Source organism: Tachyglossus aculeatus, chromosome 18 (assembly GCF_015852505.1).
Source record: "Tachyglossus aculeatus isolate mTacAcu1 chromosome 18, mTacAcu1.pri, whole genome shotgun sequence".
Classification (NCBI taxonomy): domain Eukaryota; kingdom Metazoa; phylum Chordata; class Mammalia; order Monotremata; family Tachyglossidae; genus Tachyglossus; species Tachyglossus aculeatus.
Window position 1 is genome coordinate 21,142,347 of NC_052083.1, and position 16,038 is coordinate 21,158,384.

Consider the following 16,038-nt stretch of genomic DNA (forward strand, 5'->3'; position numbering starts at 1 on the left):
ACTTATTTCTGAACTGTTATGAGATAGATAAGACTCATTTTTTAACCATCCATTTATCTTTAGGAAGATCTCAAAGAGGGTTTAGAAATGTCTCAATAAACACTTTCAAGTGATTTCTTGGTTCTAATCAGGTGGTCCTTAATGGAATCCCGTGAATGGTGGGTTGTAATAAAGACAGGAAATCAGATTGTTTGAATTCTGAAACCTTCTCATATGATAGATATGATCTCTAGAGGAATACATTTATTGTTGGTCACCATGGCCAACTGGGAGACCTGGAATTTAGTCCTGGATCTGCCCCAGTACAGCTGGACTGTTGGGTGAGCTTGAGCCATTCAATCTCTTAATAACAGTATTGATAATGGCCAGGCAGCAAATGTGTCTACCAATTCAGGGATATTGTAGTCCCCTGGGAACTTAGTACAGTGGTCTGCAAACATTAACCACTCAATAAATATGATAGTATTTGTTAGGCACTTACTCTGTGTTATGCACAAGAATAGATGCAGGATAATAATTATCACTATCATTTTTATTGTGATATTTGTTAAGGCCATGCTATACGCAAAGCACTACACCAATTCCTGGGGTAAATAAAAGATACTCATTACAGGAACAGTCCCTGTACCATCCGGGGCTCTCAGTTTAAGTAGGAGGGAAGAAGGATTTAATCCCTATTTTACAGATGAGGAAACTGAGGCACAGAGATGTTAAATAATTTGGACAAGGTCACACAAGAGGGAAGTGGCAGAGCTGGAATTAAAATCCAAATCTCATGACTCCCAGGACCCTGTTCTTTCCAGGCTACTTCTGTTGTACTGCAGTTTTCTCAGCTGTAAAATGGGGATAGGATTCCCACTCTCCCTACTTCTTAGATTGTGAGCCATAGATCGGAGAAGAACTGTTTCCTATCTGATTAGCCTGTATTCTGGTACTTACCACAATGTCTGACACATGGTAAGCGCTTAAAAATGAAAAGTATTTTTATCATCTCACTAGAAATGAAAGGGATGTATATTCAGCAAAGATATAAAATTTCTCTTGCAGTGTTCTCCTATACATTGACACACTGTTACAAGTCATATTCAATTATATGTATAAAGAAATGGCCACTGCAATTTTCCAAATGTTATATACAGTGTTTCATTTTGCAATCATTTCAGGTAAATATTCCTCATTCATAGGATGGAAAATAGGAACAACGTCACAGAATTTGTTCTCTTAGGACTATCCAGTGAGAAAAATTTGCAGATTTTCTGCTTTGGGCTGTTCTTCTCCTGTTACATTACAATCCTCTTAGGGAATTTCCTCATCCTCATCACCATCAGATTCAGTTCCCTCATCAAGCAGCCCATGTACTTCTTCCTCTGCCAATTGTCTCTCATGGACCTCTGCTACACTTCCACGGTGACTCCCAAACTGGTCAGAGATTTGCTGTCTGAGAAGAAAACCATCTCCTTTGGCCACTGCATGATGCAACTCTTCATCATGCACTTATTTGGTGGTGTGGAAATCTTCATTCTTGTGGGGATGGCCTATGATCACTATGTTGCCATCTGCAAACCCCTACACTATATGGTCATCATGAACAATCAGCGGCGTGCCACATTGGTTGCAGTTTGCTGGGGAGGAGGATTTCTCCATTCAATTGTCCAGTGGCTCCTTGTCATTGTTTTGCCCTTCTGTGGCCCTAATAAGATTGATCACTATTTCTGCGATGTTTATCCTCTCCTGGAACTGGCTTGCTCAGATACCTATGTGACTGGATTTTTAGTCCTCGCCAATTCAGGGACAATTGGGTTGGTTTCTTTTGCAGTCTTGTTCTCCTCTTACATCACTATTTTGGCCAGTCTAAGGACCCACTCTTTGGAAGGACGTCACAAAGCCCTCTCCACCTGTGCTTCCCACATCACCGTGGTGGCATTGTTTTTCTTGCCCTCTATCTTCATTTACCTCTGGCCAGCCCAGACCTTCCACGAGGATAAGGTGTTTGCTCTGTTTTATACCATCATCGCCCCCATGTTCAACCCCCTCATCTACACGCTGAGAAACAGAGAGATGAAAACGGCCATGAGAAAGGTGTGGTGTGGGAAGCCACGTTTGGAGGGAAAATCAGGCAGGTGAAATAGATGTCCGCATCTCCTGTCTTCCTCTCCTGCATCTGCCCTTATTCTATCTACCCAACTCTTCTCTGTACAATCAACCCAGTTTTTCTCCTTGGCTCAGGGGAAACGAGAATTCTTACTCTTTATCAGACTGTAAACACCCCCTTCCTCCACCTCAATGCCTCTATTTAATACAGCCATCCATTATCCTATGCCATTTCAAATAAAAGATTTTCAAGAAAAGGAATACCTCCTTGCTTAATGGGCTGGAAAGCTTATTATGGTCTTCAGTTGATGTTAAAATTAATTGTAAGTTTGTAGGTAGAGGGAGTTCCGTCTCTGATGTGTGCTGTGCAGCGATGGCAGATTTGGGTTTTAGCAGATAAAGTTTCTATTAAATGCTAATGTGCAAAGTAGGGTTTGCAGTGTGTTCTACTTATACAATTGCCTCAGTCCCTCCTTGCTGGTAGATGAGGCACAGAATGGGGATTGAAAACTCTTTTCAGACATGGAGGGGGCAGCATTTATGATTTTCAGTGGGAAGCACTGTGCTTAGTGGAAAGAGCACAAGTCTAGTAATCAGAGAATTTGGGTTCTAATCCTGTTTTTGCCACTTGCCTGCTGTGTGACCTTGGGCAAATCACTTAACTTCTTTCTGTGTGCCTCAGTTACCTCTTCTGTAAAATGGAAATTGAGACCCTGAGCCCCATGTGGAATCTAGACTGTGACCACAATGATGATCTCATCTCTACCCCAGCACTAACTTCAGTATCTGGCACACAGTAAAAACTTAAAAAAGATGATTAAAAATCACCTTTACATCTCTTATTGCATCGGTATTGGTGCATAATATTGCTAACGGAATAATTAACCAGGCTGAGGTCTTTTAAACAAGTTGGGGAGGCCTGGAATTGTTCAATGGATGGGATTTATTTGAGATCATATTTTTCATTGAAGGAAAGGGGGCAGTGTTCTCAGTGGTACCCTTCTTCTGCAATTGAAACTATGATGTGAGGATGTAGGGATTCGAAAGAAAAAGAAACTAAGAATAAGGAGATGGCTGCTGTTAAGATAAAATGGAAAAACTACTGGAATGGAAGATAAATACTGGGAAAAGTAGCTTTCAGAATGCTGGAGACAATAATGTGCATATCCATGTAGTTTGAAAAACTTTATGTAGAAGTAAGAGGAGCATTAAATTGCTGGCCCCATGCGAATGTTCAGATATCTTTGTTGCAGTTTTATGTTATAATGTAAAGGTGGCTTGCCCCCCACTTGGCAGGTAGACAGTCAGTAGTGTACTGACTGTGCGCTAATCTCCTCACCGTGCCTCGTTCTCGCCTGTCCCGCCATCGACCCCCAGCCCACTTCATCCCCCTGGCCTGGAATGCCCTCCCTCCGCACATCTGCCAAGCTAGCTCTCTTCCTCCATTCAAGGCCCTACTGAGAGCTCACCTGCTTCAGGAGGCCTTCCCAGACGGAGCCCCCTCCTTCTTCTCCCCCTCGTCCCCCTCTCCTTCCCCCCGTCTTACCTCCTTCCCTTCCCTACAGCACCTGCATATATGTATATATGTTTGTACATATTTATTACTCTACTTATTTATTTATTTATTTTACTTGTACATATCTATTCTATTTATTTTATTTTGTTCATATGTTTGGTTTTCTTCTCTGTCTCCCCCTTGTAGACTGTGAGCCCACTGTTGGGTAGGGACTGTCTCTATATGTTGCCAACTTGTACTTCCCAAGTGCTTAGTACAGTGCTCTGCACACAGTAAGTGCTCAATGAATACGATTGATTGATTTGGGCAAGTCACTTCACTTCTCTGGGCCTCAGTTACCTCCTCTGTAAAACGGGGATGAAGACTGTGAGCCCCACGGGGAGCAACCTGATCACCTTGTAACCCCCCAGTGCTTAGAACAGTGCTCCATTCATTCATTCATTCATTCATTCATTCATTCCATTGTATTTATCAAGCGTTTACTGTGTGCAGAGCACTGTACTAAGCGCCTGGGAAGTTGGGAAGCAGGGTGGGTCAGCGGAAAGAGCCCGGGCTTTGAAGTCAGAGGTCATCGGTTCAAATCCCGGCTCTGCCACTGGTCAGCTGTGTGACTTTGGGCAAGTCACTTCACTTCTCTGGGCCTCAGTTACCTCCTCTGCAAAATGGGGATTAAAACTGTGAGCCCCACGTGGGACAACCTGATCAGCTTGTAAATTCCCCAGCGTTTAGAACAGTGCTTTGCACATAGAAAGCGCTTAATAAATGCCATCATTATCATTATTACTATTACCGTCTACAAGATGATTTTTGCAAGCATGATGCATGGTATCAGGGTCAGAGTTTATCTCCTTTTTTTCTTTTTTCTAATGGTATTTGTTAAGCACTTACTATGTATCAGGCTCTGTACTTGGGCACTGGGGTAGATACAAGTTATTCACGTTGGACACAGTCTCTGTCCCACATGGGACAAATAGGCTTAATCCCCATTTTACAGGTGATTCATTCAATCGTATTTATTAAGTGCTTACTGTGTGCAGAGCACTGTACTAAGCACTTGGGAAGTACAAGTTGGCAACATATAGAGACGGTCCCTACCTAACAGCGGGCTCACAGTCTAGAAGGAGGAGACAGACAACAAAACAAAACATATTAACAAAATAAAATAAATAGAATAAATATGTACAAGTAAAATAGAGTAATAAATATGTACAAACATATATACAGGTGTGTCACACAGCTGACAATTGGCAGAGCTGCGATTCATTCATTCATTCAATCATATTTATTGAGCACTTACTGTGTACTAAGCACTTGGGAAGTACAAGTATGTAACATTTAGAGACAGTCCCTACCCAACAACGGGCCCTGACCTCTGACTCCAAAGCCTGTGCTCTTTCCACTGAGCCACGCCGCTTCCCCGACTTGACAAGTGCTGGTACTAACCAACATAAAAATATAGCAACAGGGAGACTTTCAGGAACTCAACCAGCAAATCTGACCTGGCTGTTCGGTTCTCTGTTCAAAGGACAGAGGGTGGCTATCCATACATTTTATAACCTGGCCCATTTGAGACCGGACTACATCAAAGGAGGCCTGTTTAACCAAACGTGTGGTGAAGAGCCCATTAAGAAAGTATACATGAATCCCTCAGAGTCTCACTGTCTCTTGTGGCATTGGTGGAGTTTCTGGAGGAAAACAAAACAAAACAAAAATCTAGGCTGGAAATGTGGCAATTTCGGTCTTTAAATCGGTCCCAAGGACAGAAGTGAATCAATTCCACTTCCCTGCTCACTTAGCTATTGCTTCTGCTCTGAAGCCCAGAGGGGCAGCACAGGGGGAGCTGGCAGGTGGGTGTGGGGAGTCAGAGTGCGGAGGAGCAGCATAGAGGGGCACGGAATCACCCGGTATTCCCAGATATAAAGGGCTTCCTCTTCCCATGGTTTCTTTCCTCCTTTGCTGCCCTCACCCAGCATGCCCTAGAATGACTCAAGATCAGCCCACCAGGTTGCAGCAGCCCATGCTGGTGTCGCTAAGTCCCAACAGGGACTTAAGTTGGGAGGGGTCATTGACCGGTCCCCCACCCTCCATTTTGGCATTCCTGCCCGGTTGTATTTTAGGGCTCAGTTGAGCCAAGACCATGCCCTCCGCTGCCCCCCCGGGCCCTCCCGGACACCGTGGCAGAGACAGGAGCATAGTCGGTGGGAATTACTTTCCGATTTTACACCGGAAAAAATGGCGGCACGGCCATAAAACTATTTGCTTGAGGTCATATGGCGAGTCAGGACCATGATACAGATTTCAGGCATTATGAAATCTCAGATTTTCCCACGCTCTGCCTTGCGATCTCTTTTTGACTGGTTAGAGCTTTCATCTCCCAACATGTGCTCTGGACTAATCATCCAAGACCCACCACCCATAGCTCCATCTTAGATTTTACCAAGTCCACCTCCATCCCCCTCAAACTCTGTCACGCCATATCAGAGATCTTTCGCACTGAGTCCATTTGCTGACAACAGACCCTTTTGCATAAGACTCTGGGGGAGGAGAGATAAAGGCACTTCCTCTAGACTGTCAGCTCTTTGTGGGCAGGGGATGTAACTGAGGCACAGAGAAGTTGAGTGACTTGCTCAAGATCACACACATCCAGTGGCGGAGCCAGGTAAAGAATCCAGTTCCTTCTGTTTCCCAGGCCCATGTTATACCCACAACACCATGCTGCAAAAGTTAGGACTATGACTCAACCTAGGGCTTTCGTTGGAATTTGGCCGTAGATTTCAAGTTGGATTTAGATCCCAAGAGAGAATTGTAATACAATGTCAACGCTGGCTTCCCTTAAGGAGCATGGGGCATCTTGCATCCATACAGTAATCACACTACAAATACCATAATGATAATAATAATAAAGATCTCTTGCTTGCCGTGTGACCTTGGGCACGTCCCTTAACTTCTCTGTGTTTCAGTTTCCTCATCCATAAAATGGGGATTCAATACCTGTTCTCCTTCCAACTTAGACTGTGAGTCTTATGAGGGACAGGGACTTTGTGTGAGCTGATTATTTTATATCTACTCCAGTGATAAATACAATGTTTGGCACATAGTGAGCACTTAAGAAATATCATATTTCTAAGTATTACTTATTTAGACCTCCAGTAACGATAGAGAACGTTTACAAAATGGACAGGAATATAGGAGGGTTTGAGATAAGTCTCCCATTTCCCTCTGAGACCTGAAGGGCTGGAGCATGGCTTAGTGGATAGAACTTGGGCCTGGGATTCAGACGGACCTGGGCTCTAATCCCAGCACAGTTACCTGTTTGCTGCTTGATTCTGGGCAAGTCACCTAACTTCTCCGTGCCTCAGTGGCCTCATCTGTAAAATGGGGATACGAGTTTGAGTCCTATGGGATAGGGACTATGTCCATTCAGATAAACTTGTATCTTCCTCAGTTCTTAGAACAGTGTTTGGCACACAGTCAGGGTTTAACAAGTACCATAATGATTATTAGCATTCCCTTGGGAAAACAGTGCTGAGTGATAGTACCTCAGTACTTGATCTCAGAAGGGGATGATGTTAATCAATCAATCAATCGGTTGTGTTTATTGAACACTTACCATGTGCAGAGCATTCATTAATTTCATTAAATTGTATTTACTGAGTGCTTAATATGTGCAGAGCACTGTACTAAGCACTTGGAAGGTACACTATAGCAATAAAGAGAGACAATCCCTGCTCACAATGGGCTTCATTCAGTCGTATTCACTGCGCATTTACTGTGTACAAACCATGGTACTAAGCAGTTAGAACATTTTACTAAGCACTTGGGAAAGTTCAATACAGCAGAATTCGTAGACATTACCACTGTCCACAGTAAGCTGACAGTTTAAAGGGGGAGATAGGCATTAAAATAAATTTCAGGTGGGGAAACATTAGAGCATAAGGAGATGTACTATAAACGATGGGGGCTGGGGTGCAAACCAAAGTTCTTAAGAGGTACACAGCAAAGTGCAGAGCCATTGCAGAGGGGAGGGTGGGGAAGGCAAATGAAGAGAGAACTTATTCAGGGAAGCCTTCTTGGAGGAGACCTTCTCCACTCACGGCTGTCTGTGACCTGCTCTTCACTCCACATGCTGGGGTGGGTTGTGCTCTGGAGGGAGAAAACAAACTCCATTAGTAAATTTCCAGTTGATTCTTTGATTCTGAAAAACTTTGAAAGAGTTCTTCTATGATTTACAAATAGGTAAACCTAAGTGTCATTGATGTAGATAATTACATCTCTGCCCCTGCTCTCTCTCCCTCCCTCCAGGCTCGTGTCTCTAACTGCCTTCAGAACATCTCCATCTGGATGTCTGCCGGCCATCTAAAACTCAATATGTCCAAGACTGAACTCCTTATCTTTCCTCCCAAACCCTGCCCCTCTCCCTGACTTTCCCAGCACTGTAGATGGCACTACCATCCTTCCCATCTCACAAGCTCGCAACTTTGCTGTCATCCTCGACTCTGCTCTCTCATTCATCCCTCACATCCAATCCGTCACCAAAAACCTGCCGGTCTCACCCTCTGCAACATTGTCAAGATCCGCCCTTTCCTCTCCATCCAAACCACTACCGTCCTTGTTCAATCTCTCACCCTATCCCGACTGGGTTACTGCATCAGCCCTCCCTTCTGATCTCCCATCCTCCTGTCTCTCCCCACTTCAGTCTATACTTCACTCTGCTGCCCGGATTATAACTGTGCAGAAACGCTCTGGGCATGTTACTCCCCTCCTCAAAAATCTCCAGTGGCTTCCTGTCAACCTATGAATCAAGCCAAGACTCCTCACTCTCGGCTTCAAGGCTCTTCATCACCTCGCCAACTCCTACCTCACCTCCCTTCTCTCCTTTTACAGCCCAGCCCACACCCTCCACTCCTCTGCCGCTAACCTCCTCACCGTACCTCGTTCTCACCTGTTCCACCATCGACCCCCTGTCCCACGTCTTTCCCCTGGCCTGGAATGCCCCTCCCTCCACACATCCACCAAGCTAGCTCTCTTCCTCCCTTCAAAGCCCGACTGAGAGCTTACCTCCTTCAGGAGGCCTTCCCAGACTGAGCCCCCTTTTTCCTCTCCTCCCTATTCCTTCCACCATACCTCCTTCCCCTCCTCACAGCACCTGTGTTTATATTTGTACAGATTTATTACTCTATTTTACTAGTACATATTTACTATTTATTTTGTTAATGATGTGCATATAGCTTTAATTCTATTTGTTCTTATGATTTTGACACCTATCTACAAGTTTTGTTTTGTTGCCTGTCTCCCCCCTTCTCGACTGTAAGCTCGTTGTTGGGTAGGGCCCTTCTCCATATGTTGCTGACTTGTACTTTCCCAGCGCTTAGTACAGTGTTCTGCACACAGTAAGTGCTCAATAAATACGATTGAATGAATGAATGCATTTATTATTTCCAAAGGGCCTATTTTACCAGCTTCTCTTTAAACAAGACACCTTAGCTTTGTGATTTGTGAGTTTCTTCAATGTTTTCATAACTGCATAATTCTGTAGCCAACTAGTAGAATGAAATAGTTTGAAATTTAAAGGTGAATAAACATTTAACCTTTATGTTGACCATTAGGGTTACGGTATGCTTTCTGTAACTGGTTCATAAAACAATAAATCTATACTATTTACTGAGTATTGACTGCTTGCAGAGCACAAACCTAAATCCTTGAGGGAGTATAATGAAGATAAAAGACATGATCCCTGGCCTCAAGGAATTTGCAATCTATTACCAGTGAGAGGTACAGAATAATTGGATGAAAAATAAAATGGAAAGATGGTTAAATGAATCATTAAGTTATTAAATAGTGTCCAAGTAGTATGGCTGGCTGTGAGTACAAATGAACTGACTGGGTTGTTGAGACGGTATAATCTGGGGAGAAGAAAATAATCATCAAATTGTTAAATTATAATAAAAATATGGGCAAAGTTATAGAATTAATAGCAGTGCCTATGAAGCTGTACTCAAACTGGTTTTCAACATGATGAAGAAACGTTCCTAAATTTATTCCACCACCACCTCTGATAAGGAAGATCTTCAGTGACTTTGGGAGCTGGCAGAGTCCCTAGACCTTAAAATATTTTCCTTTAACAGCTGGGTCTTCTAGGAAAAGTTTTTTTTCCCCAAAGATAGTGCTGCACCAAGCATTTGCTGAGTCAAGGGGGAAGACTTTGTAGTTGTCTTTCCTTTTTTTTCCCCTCTGAGCTCAAACATAGGTGGGTAAGGTTGCACGTTTCAGACAGCCCCAAGGAAATAAATTTGACTCTCGAGAAACCAGAGATGACTCGAGATTCAGAAACTCCAGTTTTTTGGAAACTGCCTCCATCCAATGAGAAGGTTGGACTTCCACTGAGATCCGAGTTTTGTCCTGATGCAGCTGGACATAAAGATCCAAGCACACAGAAATGCATTATTGTGGGAAGACTAAAAAAGGGTTAGTTTTTTTTTTTTCTTTTTTATAACAACAGAGTTTTCTCTCAATTTCTCAGTTCTCATTTTTTGATTCATGAACTTTTCCTGTGCAGGTCCATAATCATTTGAATACGAAAAGGAAGCCAGATTACAAGGACCTAGGTTCGAATTGGCTGACTCTTTTTGGAAAATTGAGCGAGGATTGTGAATTTCAGTCTTCGCCAAAATCACAATCTTAATTCTAAATTATTGTGAGACAGATAAAATTCATCTTTTTAGCCCAACGTTTCTCGTTTGGCAGATCTCCAGGACTATTTAAAAAATATCTGAATAGACACCCTCATGTGATTTCTTGGTTCTAATCAGGTGGTCCTTAAAGGAATCCCATGACTGATGGGCTTTATTGTTGTTGTTGATTCCTTTGAGTCCTTTCTGATCCATGGTGACTTTGCACACGTCTTCTCCAGAACATCCTATTTTCTTCTGTACTTGTTCTGGTTTGTAGTCCATAGCGTTTTCTTGGTCAAAAATATGGAAGTCCTTTTCTATTGCCTTCTTTCCTATGCTGCTCCTACCCATCACAGGTGAATCAACTTTGTCTAATACTTTGGCTTAGACCTTTCCATTATGGGTAACCCCGATGAAACAATAGCTCTCCAGCTCTAAGATCTAAGCCTCATCAGCATACACAAACTCTACTGCCACAGTAAGCCATGGATGCAAAGGAGAGTGGGATTTATTAGAAAAAGGAAATCAGATTGTTTGAATTCTGAAACATCCTCGTGTGACAGTTATGATCTCTGGAGGAATATATTTATTGCTGGGCACTATCATCTAGTGGAAATATGATAGTATTAGGAGTGAGAGACCTGGATATGGGAAGCAGCATGGCCTAATGGATAGAGCACAGGCCTGGGAGTCAGAAAGATGTGGATTCTAATTCAGGTTCCACCACATAGTTGCTGTGCGACCTTGGGCAAGTCACTTTACTTCTCTGAACCTCAGATACCTCATCTGTAAAATGGTGATTGAGTGCAAACCCCTTGTGGTACAGAGACTATGTCCAACCTCATTAATTTGTATTTACCCCCAGAGCTTAGAACATTGCTTGCCACCAAGCAAGTGTTTAACAAGTACTGTACTTATTATTGTTATCATTATTAGTAGTTCCTGCTCTGCTCCTGGACTGCTGGGTGACCTTGGACAAGCCATTCAATCTATTAAAAATACTATTAATAATAATTGGGTAGGAAATGTGTGTATCGACCTCTGTTACACTCTACTCTCCAGTGTATTTAGTACAGTGCTCTGCTTAGTACAGTGTTTTGTACAGAGTAAGTGCTCAATAAATAAGATTGATTGCTTGTTTTATACTATTTATGGTATTTGGTAAGCACTTACTCTGTATTATACACATGAATAAATTCAGGATACTTTTATTATTATTTTAATTATGACTTTTGTTAAGTCTTATGTGCTAAGTACTGTACTAAGTATTAAGATAGATAAAAGATAATCTGTACTGACAGGTGGTGTGACCTAGTGGATATTAAAGCATGGGCCTGGGAGTCAGAAGGACCAGGGTTCTAATCCTGGCTCTGCCACTTGTCTGCTGCTTGACCTTGGGCAAATCAGTTAACATTATTATCATAATCATCATCATCATCATAATGGTATTTGTTAAGTGCTTACTATGAGCCAAGCACTGTTCTAAACACTGGGGTAGGTACAAAGTAATCAGGTAGTACCATGTGTGGCCTCACAGTCTTAATCCCCATTTTGCAGATGAGGTAACTGAAGCACGGGGAAGTTAAGCGACTTGTCCAAAGTCACACAGCTGACAAGTAGCAGAGATGGAATTAGAACCCATGACCTCTGACTCACCAACCCGGGCCTCTTTCCACTAAGCCAGGTTGCTTCAACATGTCAACATGTGGGACACAGACCCTGTCCAACATGATTAGCTTTGTACCTATCTCAGTGCTTAGCAGACTTCGTGGCACATAGTAAGCACGTAACAAATAACATAAAAAAATAGGGACCCTGAGTCTAAGTAGGAGGGAGGTTGAATTTAATCCCCATTTTACAGATGAGGAAACTCAGTCACAGAGACATTAAATGAGTTGGTCAAGGTCACACATCAGGTAGGTGGGAGAGCTGGAATTAGAACCCAAATCTTGTGGCTCCGAGGCCCTGTGCTTTTTCCATTAGGCCAAGCTGCAGTGTTTCATTTTGCAATCATTTCAGGTAAATATTCCTCATTCATAGGATGGAAAATAGAACAACGTCACAAAATGTGTTCTCTTAGGTCTGTCCAGTTATAGACATTTGCAGATATTCTGCTTTGGGTTGTTCCTCTCTTGTTACTTTCCAATTGTCTTAGGGAATCTCGTCATCCTCATCACCGTCAGAGACAGTTCCCTCATCAAACAGCTCGTTTACTTCTTCCTCGGCCACTTGTCCCTCATGGACCTCTGCTACACTTCCACGAGGACTCCCTAACTGGTCAGAGATTTGCTGTCTGAGAAGAAAACCATCTCCTTCGGTGACTGCATAATGAAACTTTTTACCATGCACTTGTTTGGTGGAGTTGAGTTCTTCATCCTTGTAGGGATGGTCTACGATCACTATGTTGCCATCTCCAAACCCCTTGCACTATGTGGTTGTCATGAACAAGCAGCGGTGTGCCACAGTGGTTGCGTTTTGCTGGGGAGCATGATTTCTCCATTCCATCGTTCAGTGGCTCCTTGTCATTTTTTTGCCCTTCTGTGGCCCCAATAAGATCGATCACTATTTCTGCAATGTTTACACTCTCTTGGAACTGGCCTGCTCAGACACTGATGTGACTGGATTTTTATTCCTCGCCAACTCAGGGGCAATTGTATTGACCTCATTTATAGCCTTGGTCTTCTCTTACATCACCATTTTAACCTGATTGAAGGCTCGCTCTTTGGAAGGATGTTGCCAAAGCCCTCTCCACCTGCCCTTCCCACATCACCGTGGTGGCACTGTCCTTTCTTGCTCTCCATCTTCATTTACCTTGGCTGGTACAGATCTTCCTTGAGAATAAGGTGTTTGCCTCTGTTTTACACCATTACTTGCCCCCATGTTCAATTCCCTCATCTACACGCTGAGGATCATAGTGATGAAGACGGCCATGAGAAGTGTGTGGTGCTGTAAACCTCATTTAGATAGAAAATCAGGCAGGTGAAAAGTATTACTATGTTTCCCTCCATTCCTAGCTATCCCTTGGTATCATTCATCTACTCACTTGGGTACATTCCAAATGCACTACAAGCAATTGCACTGCAAATACAAGTTTCTTTGTCCATAGGCTTGGAAGCAACATGATGTCTATCTGTGCTTCAGATTATAATCCCGTCTTTTTATGGTATATGTTAAGTGCTTGTACATATTTGCTATTCCATTAATTTTGTTAATGTTGTGCATATAGCTATAATTCTATTTGTTCTGACGATTTTGACACCCTGTCTACATGTGGTTTTTTTTGTCTGTCTTCCCCTTCTAAACTGTGAGACCGTTGTTGGGGAGGGACCGTCTCTATATGTTGCCGACTTGTATTTCCCCATGTGCTTAGTATAGTGCTCTGCACACAGTAAGCGCTCAATAAATATGATTGAATGAAATGAATGTTTACAGTGTTTCAAACACTGTTCTAAGCGCTGGGATAGGTGCAAGTTAATATGGTTGGCCACAATCCTCATCCCTGCATGGGGCTTATAGTCTAAGTAGGAGGAAAGAACAGGAGAACTGAGGCACAGAGAAGTTAAGTGATTTGCCCAAGGTCAAACAAACAGCAAGCAATTGGCAGAATTGGGATTAGAGCCCAGGGTCTCTGACTCCCTGGCAAATGGTCTCCATTAGGCCATGATGCTTCTTCCTCCAACTTAGTGACTGTATCTTACCCAGTTGTATATTTCCTTATTTGATTTAAAATGACATTGTCACTAAAAAGAAAAGTTTCTTCTTAATGAGATGAACAATTAATTATGATGCTAAATTAATTGTAAACCCCTAGGGAACAGAAATTATGTTTTGGTATGGGTTGTTCGGTGTCAGCAAATGTTAGTTTTCAGTGTGTTCTTCTGTGACATATGCATAAATCACTCCCCGGTGGTAGGTGAGGCACAGAAGGAGCTTCACTGACTCTTTTCGAACTTTAGGAGACTATTTAGGGTTTTGCATCACCAAATTCTCTGGTGCCAACCTATGCTGTTAGATTAATTCCATAGGCTAATTAAATGAGGGGTGCAGGGGAGGGCTGCGGTTGGTTCATGCAAAATTTTTCACAAGCATTTTTGCAAACATTTTAAGAACGGGTGGGGGAGAATTTTAGTTGACAACCTCTTCATTTGAGATGGTTTGGGGAGAATATGGCACTCTCAAAGAGAAAGAAGAACAATTTGTTACCTGTGAACTGAGCCTTCAGAGTATAAAGTGAGTGGAACCAGGATCTGATTTAGCTAGCAATATCAGTTGGACTAGGTTTTAGGGTATTTTTAGGATTAGATTTCAGGTTAGGGGTAACGTTAGGGATAGGTCTGGGGCAAGGCTAGCATTCATATTCTCTTGCTAATCATTCATTCATTCAATTGCATTTATTGAGCACTTACTGTTATGCACAGCACTGTACTAAGTGCTTGGGAGAGTACAATACAACAAGAAACAGGCCACATTCCCCTGCCTACAATGAGTTTTACAATCTACATGAGGGAGGCAGACATTAATATGAATAAATAAATTACAGATATTTACTTAAGTTTTGTGGGGCTGGGATGGGGAAAGACAAAGGAAGCAATTTCGGGCGATGCAAATGGAGTGGGAGAAGAGGAAAGCTATGATAGTGAATCCCATGTGGGACCTGTACTGTGCCCCTTCCTGATTATCTTATTTCTGTCCCAGCTCTTCATACAGAACATGGCACATATTAAGCACTTAACAAGTATCATAATGATCTATACCAGATCTTGGCCTGACTTTCTGCTTTTGAGGTTTGACAATTCTAATTTTTGAAATTTCAATTTAGGGACATGATTTTTAACCCTCAGGGTGTAAAAATGTGTTGATTTGATCTGAACTGTACTTTAGGGAAAATAGCTTCCAGGGAAAAGAGGGCAAAACCCACCCCCCAAACTTAGTAGGAATGTACAGGAGACCAGAGGCACCCTGAGGTTGAGTGCTAAGAGCTGGAGATTGCTGGGATAACCACCAGGAGACTGCCAGAAACGGGGGCCGGGAGGCTTGCAGTCAAGCGAAGTTATCAGAATTAGGTAGCAGAATGAGAAGTAAAGCCTTTCTGGGTAATTGTGAATACTTAAATGGTGGAAGGTGACACAGTAAAAGACCTGTCAGAGAGGACAAATTAGGAGACTAAGGCCAAAAGATTTTCCTTTCTCTCTCTTCCTTTCTCTCTTTTGAGAGAAGAAAATGATCATTAAGTGGGTGGAGGAAGATAAAGAGAGGGTAGAGAAGCAAAGAAGGGCAGGTGAGGAATTTGATTTTTACTGTTACTACTTTATTCTGGTATGTACATGAAATGTTGTGTCACAATGAAGGGAATTTCATATATTTTCAAATAAAGATTAACAAAATCATGTTGAAAAAAATTGATTTTAAATCATTTTTAAGAACTTTGTATAAGGTCTCAAAAATGTCATCAATATAATCACTTGGGTGGGTCTCTGAACTTTATTTTCCTCATGCTTGCATCTAGTTCTGGTATAGTGATAGAAACTTACGGGAGGAACAATATTTCTCTGACACTCGTAGGGTTGTAGCTAACCTATTTAGCAGAGGGTATGAATAAAGGGAGAAGAGAAACAAAGTGTGACTGAATTTCCTCTTAAACCTAGTTTATCTTATTAATGGTGCAATACTTGTTCGTTGGAGTGTAAAACATTTTCTGGTAATCATATGGTGAGCATCAGTTCAAATCTCAAGTCTGAATTTCTGCACCAATATCTAACT

At 42.4% G+C, this 16,038-nt stretch overlaps 1 protein-coding gene across 1 annotated transcript; it reads left to right on the forward strand.

Annotated features, from left to right (window-relative positions):
- Positions 1 to 1,185: 1,185 nt before the first annotated feature.
- Positions 1,186 to 10,289, forward strand: LOC119940035 (olfactory receptor 4P4-like). Its single transcript, XM_038760096.1, has 5 exons — positions 1,186 to 2,098; positions 5,133 to 5,219; positions 6,379 to 6,412; positions 9,214 to 9,220; positions 10,164 to 10,289. The coding sequence occupies exons 1-5, from the start codon at positions 1,186 to 1,188 to the stop codon at positions 10,287 to 10,289; spliced, it is 1,167 nt and encodes a 388-aa protein (XP_038616024.1).
- Positions 10,290 to 16,038: the final 5,749 nt, after the last annotated feature.

Bases quoted from the DNA above. Each gene is read 5' to 3' on its own strand.
- LOC119940035 (XM_038760096.1), top strand. From the start codon at position 1,186: ATGGAAAATAGGAACAACGTCACAGAATTTGTTCTCTTAGGACTATCC. The intron at 2,099-5,132 runs GTTTGGAGGGAA...CTCTGTTCAAAG, and splicing joins GGTGTGGTGTGGGAAGCCAC to GACAGAGGGTGGCTATCCAT. The intron at 5,220-6,378 runs GTGAAGAGCCCA...ATTTGGCCGTAG, and splicing joins CCTGTTTAACCAAACGTGTG to ATTTCAAGTTGGATTTAGAT.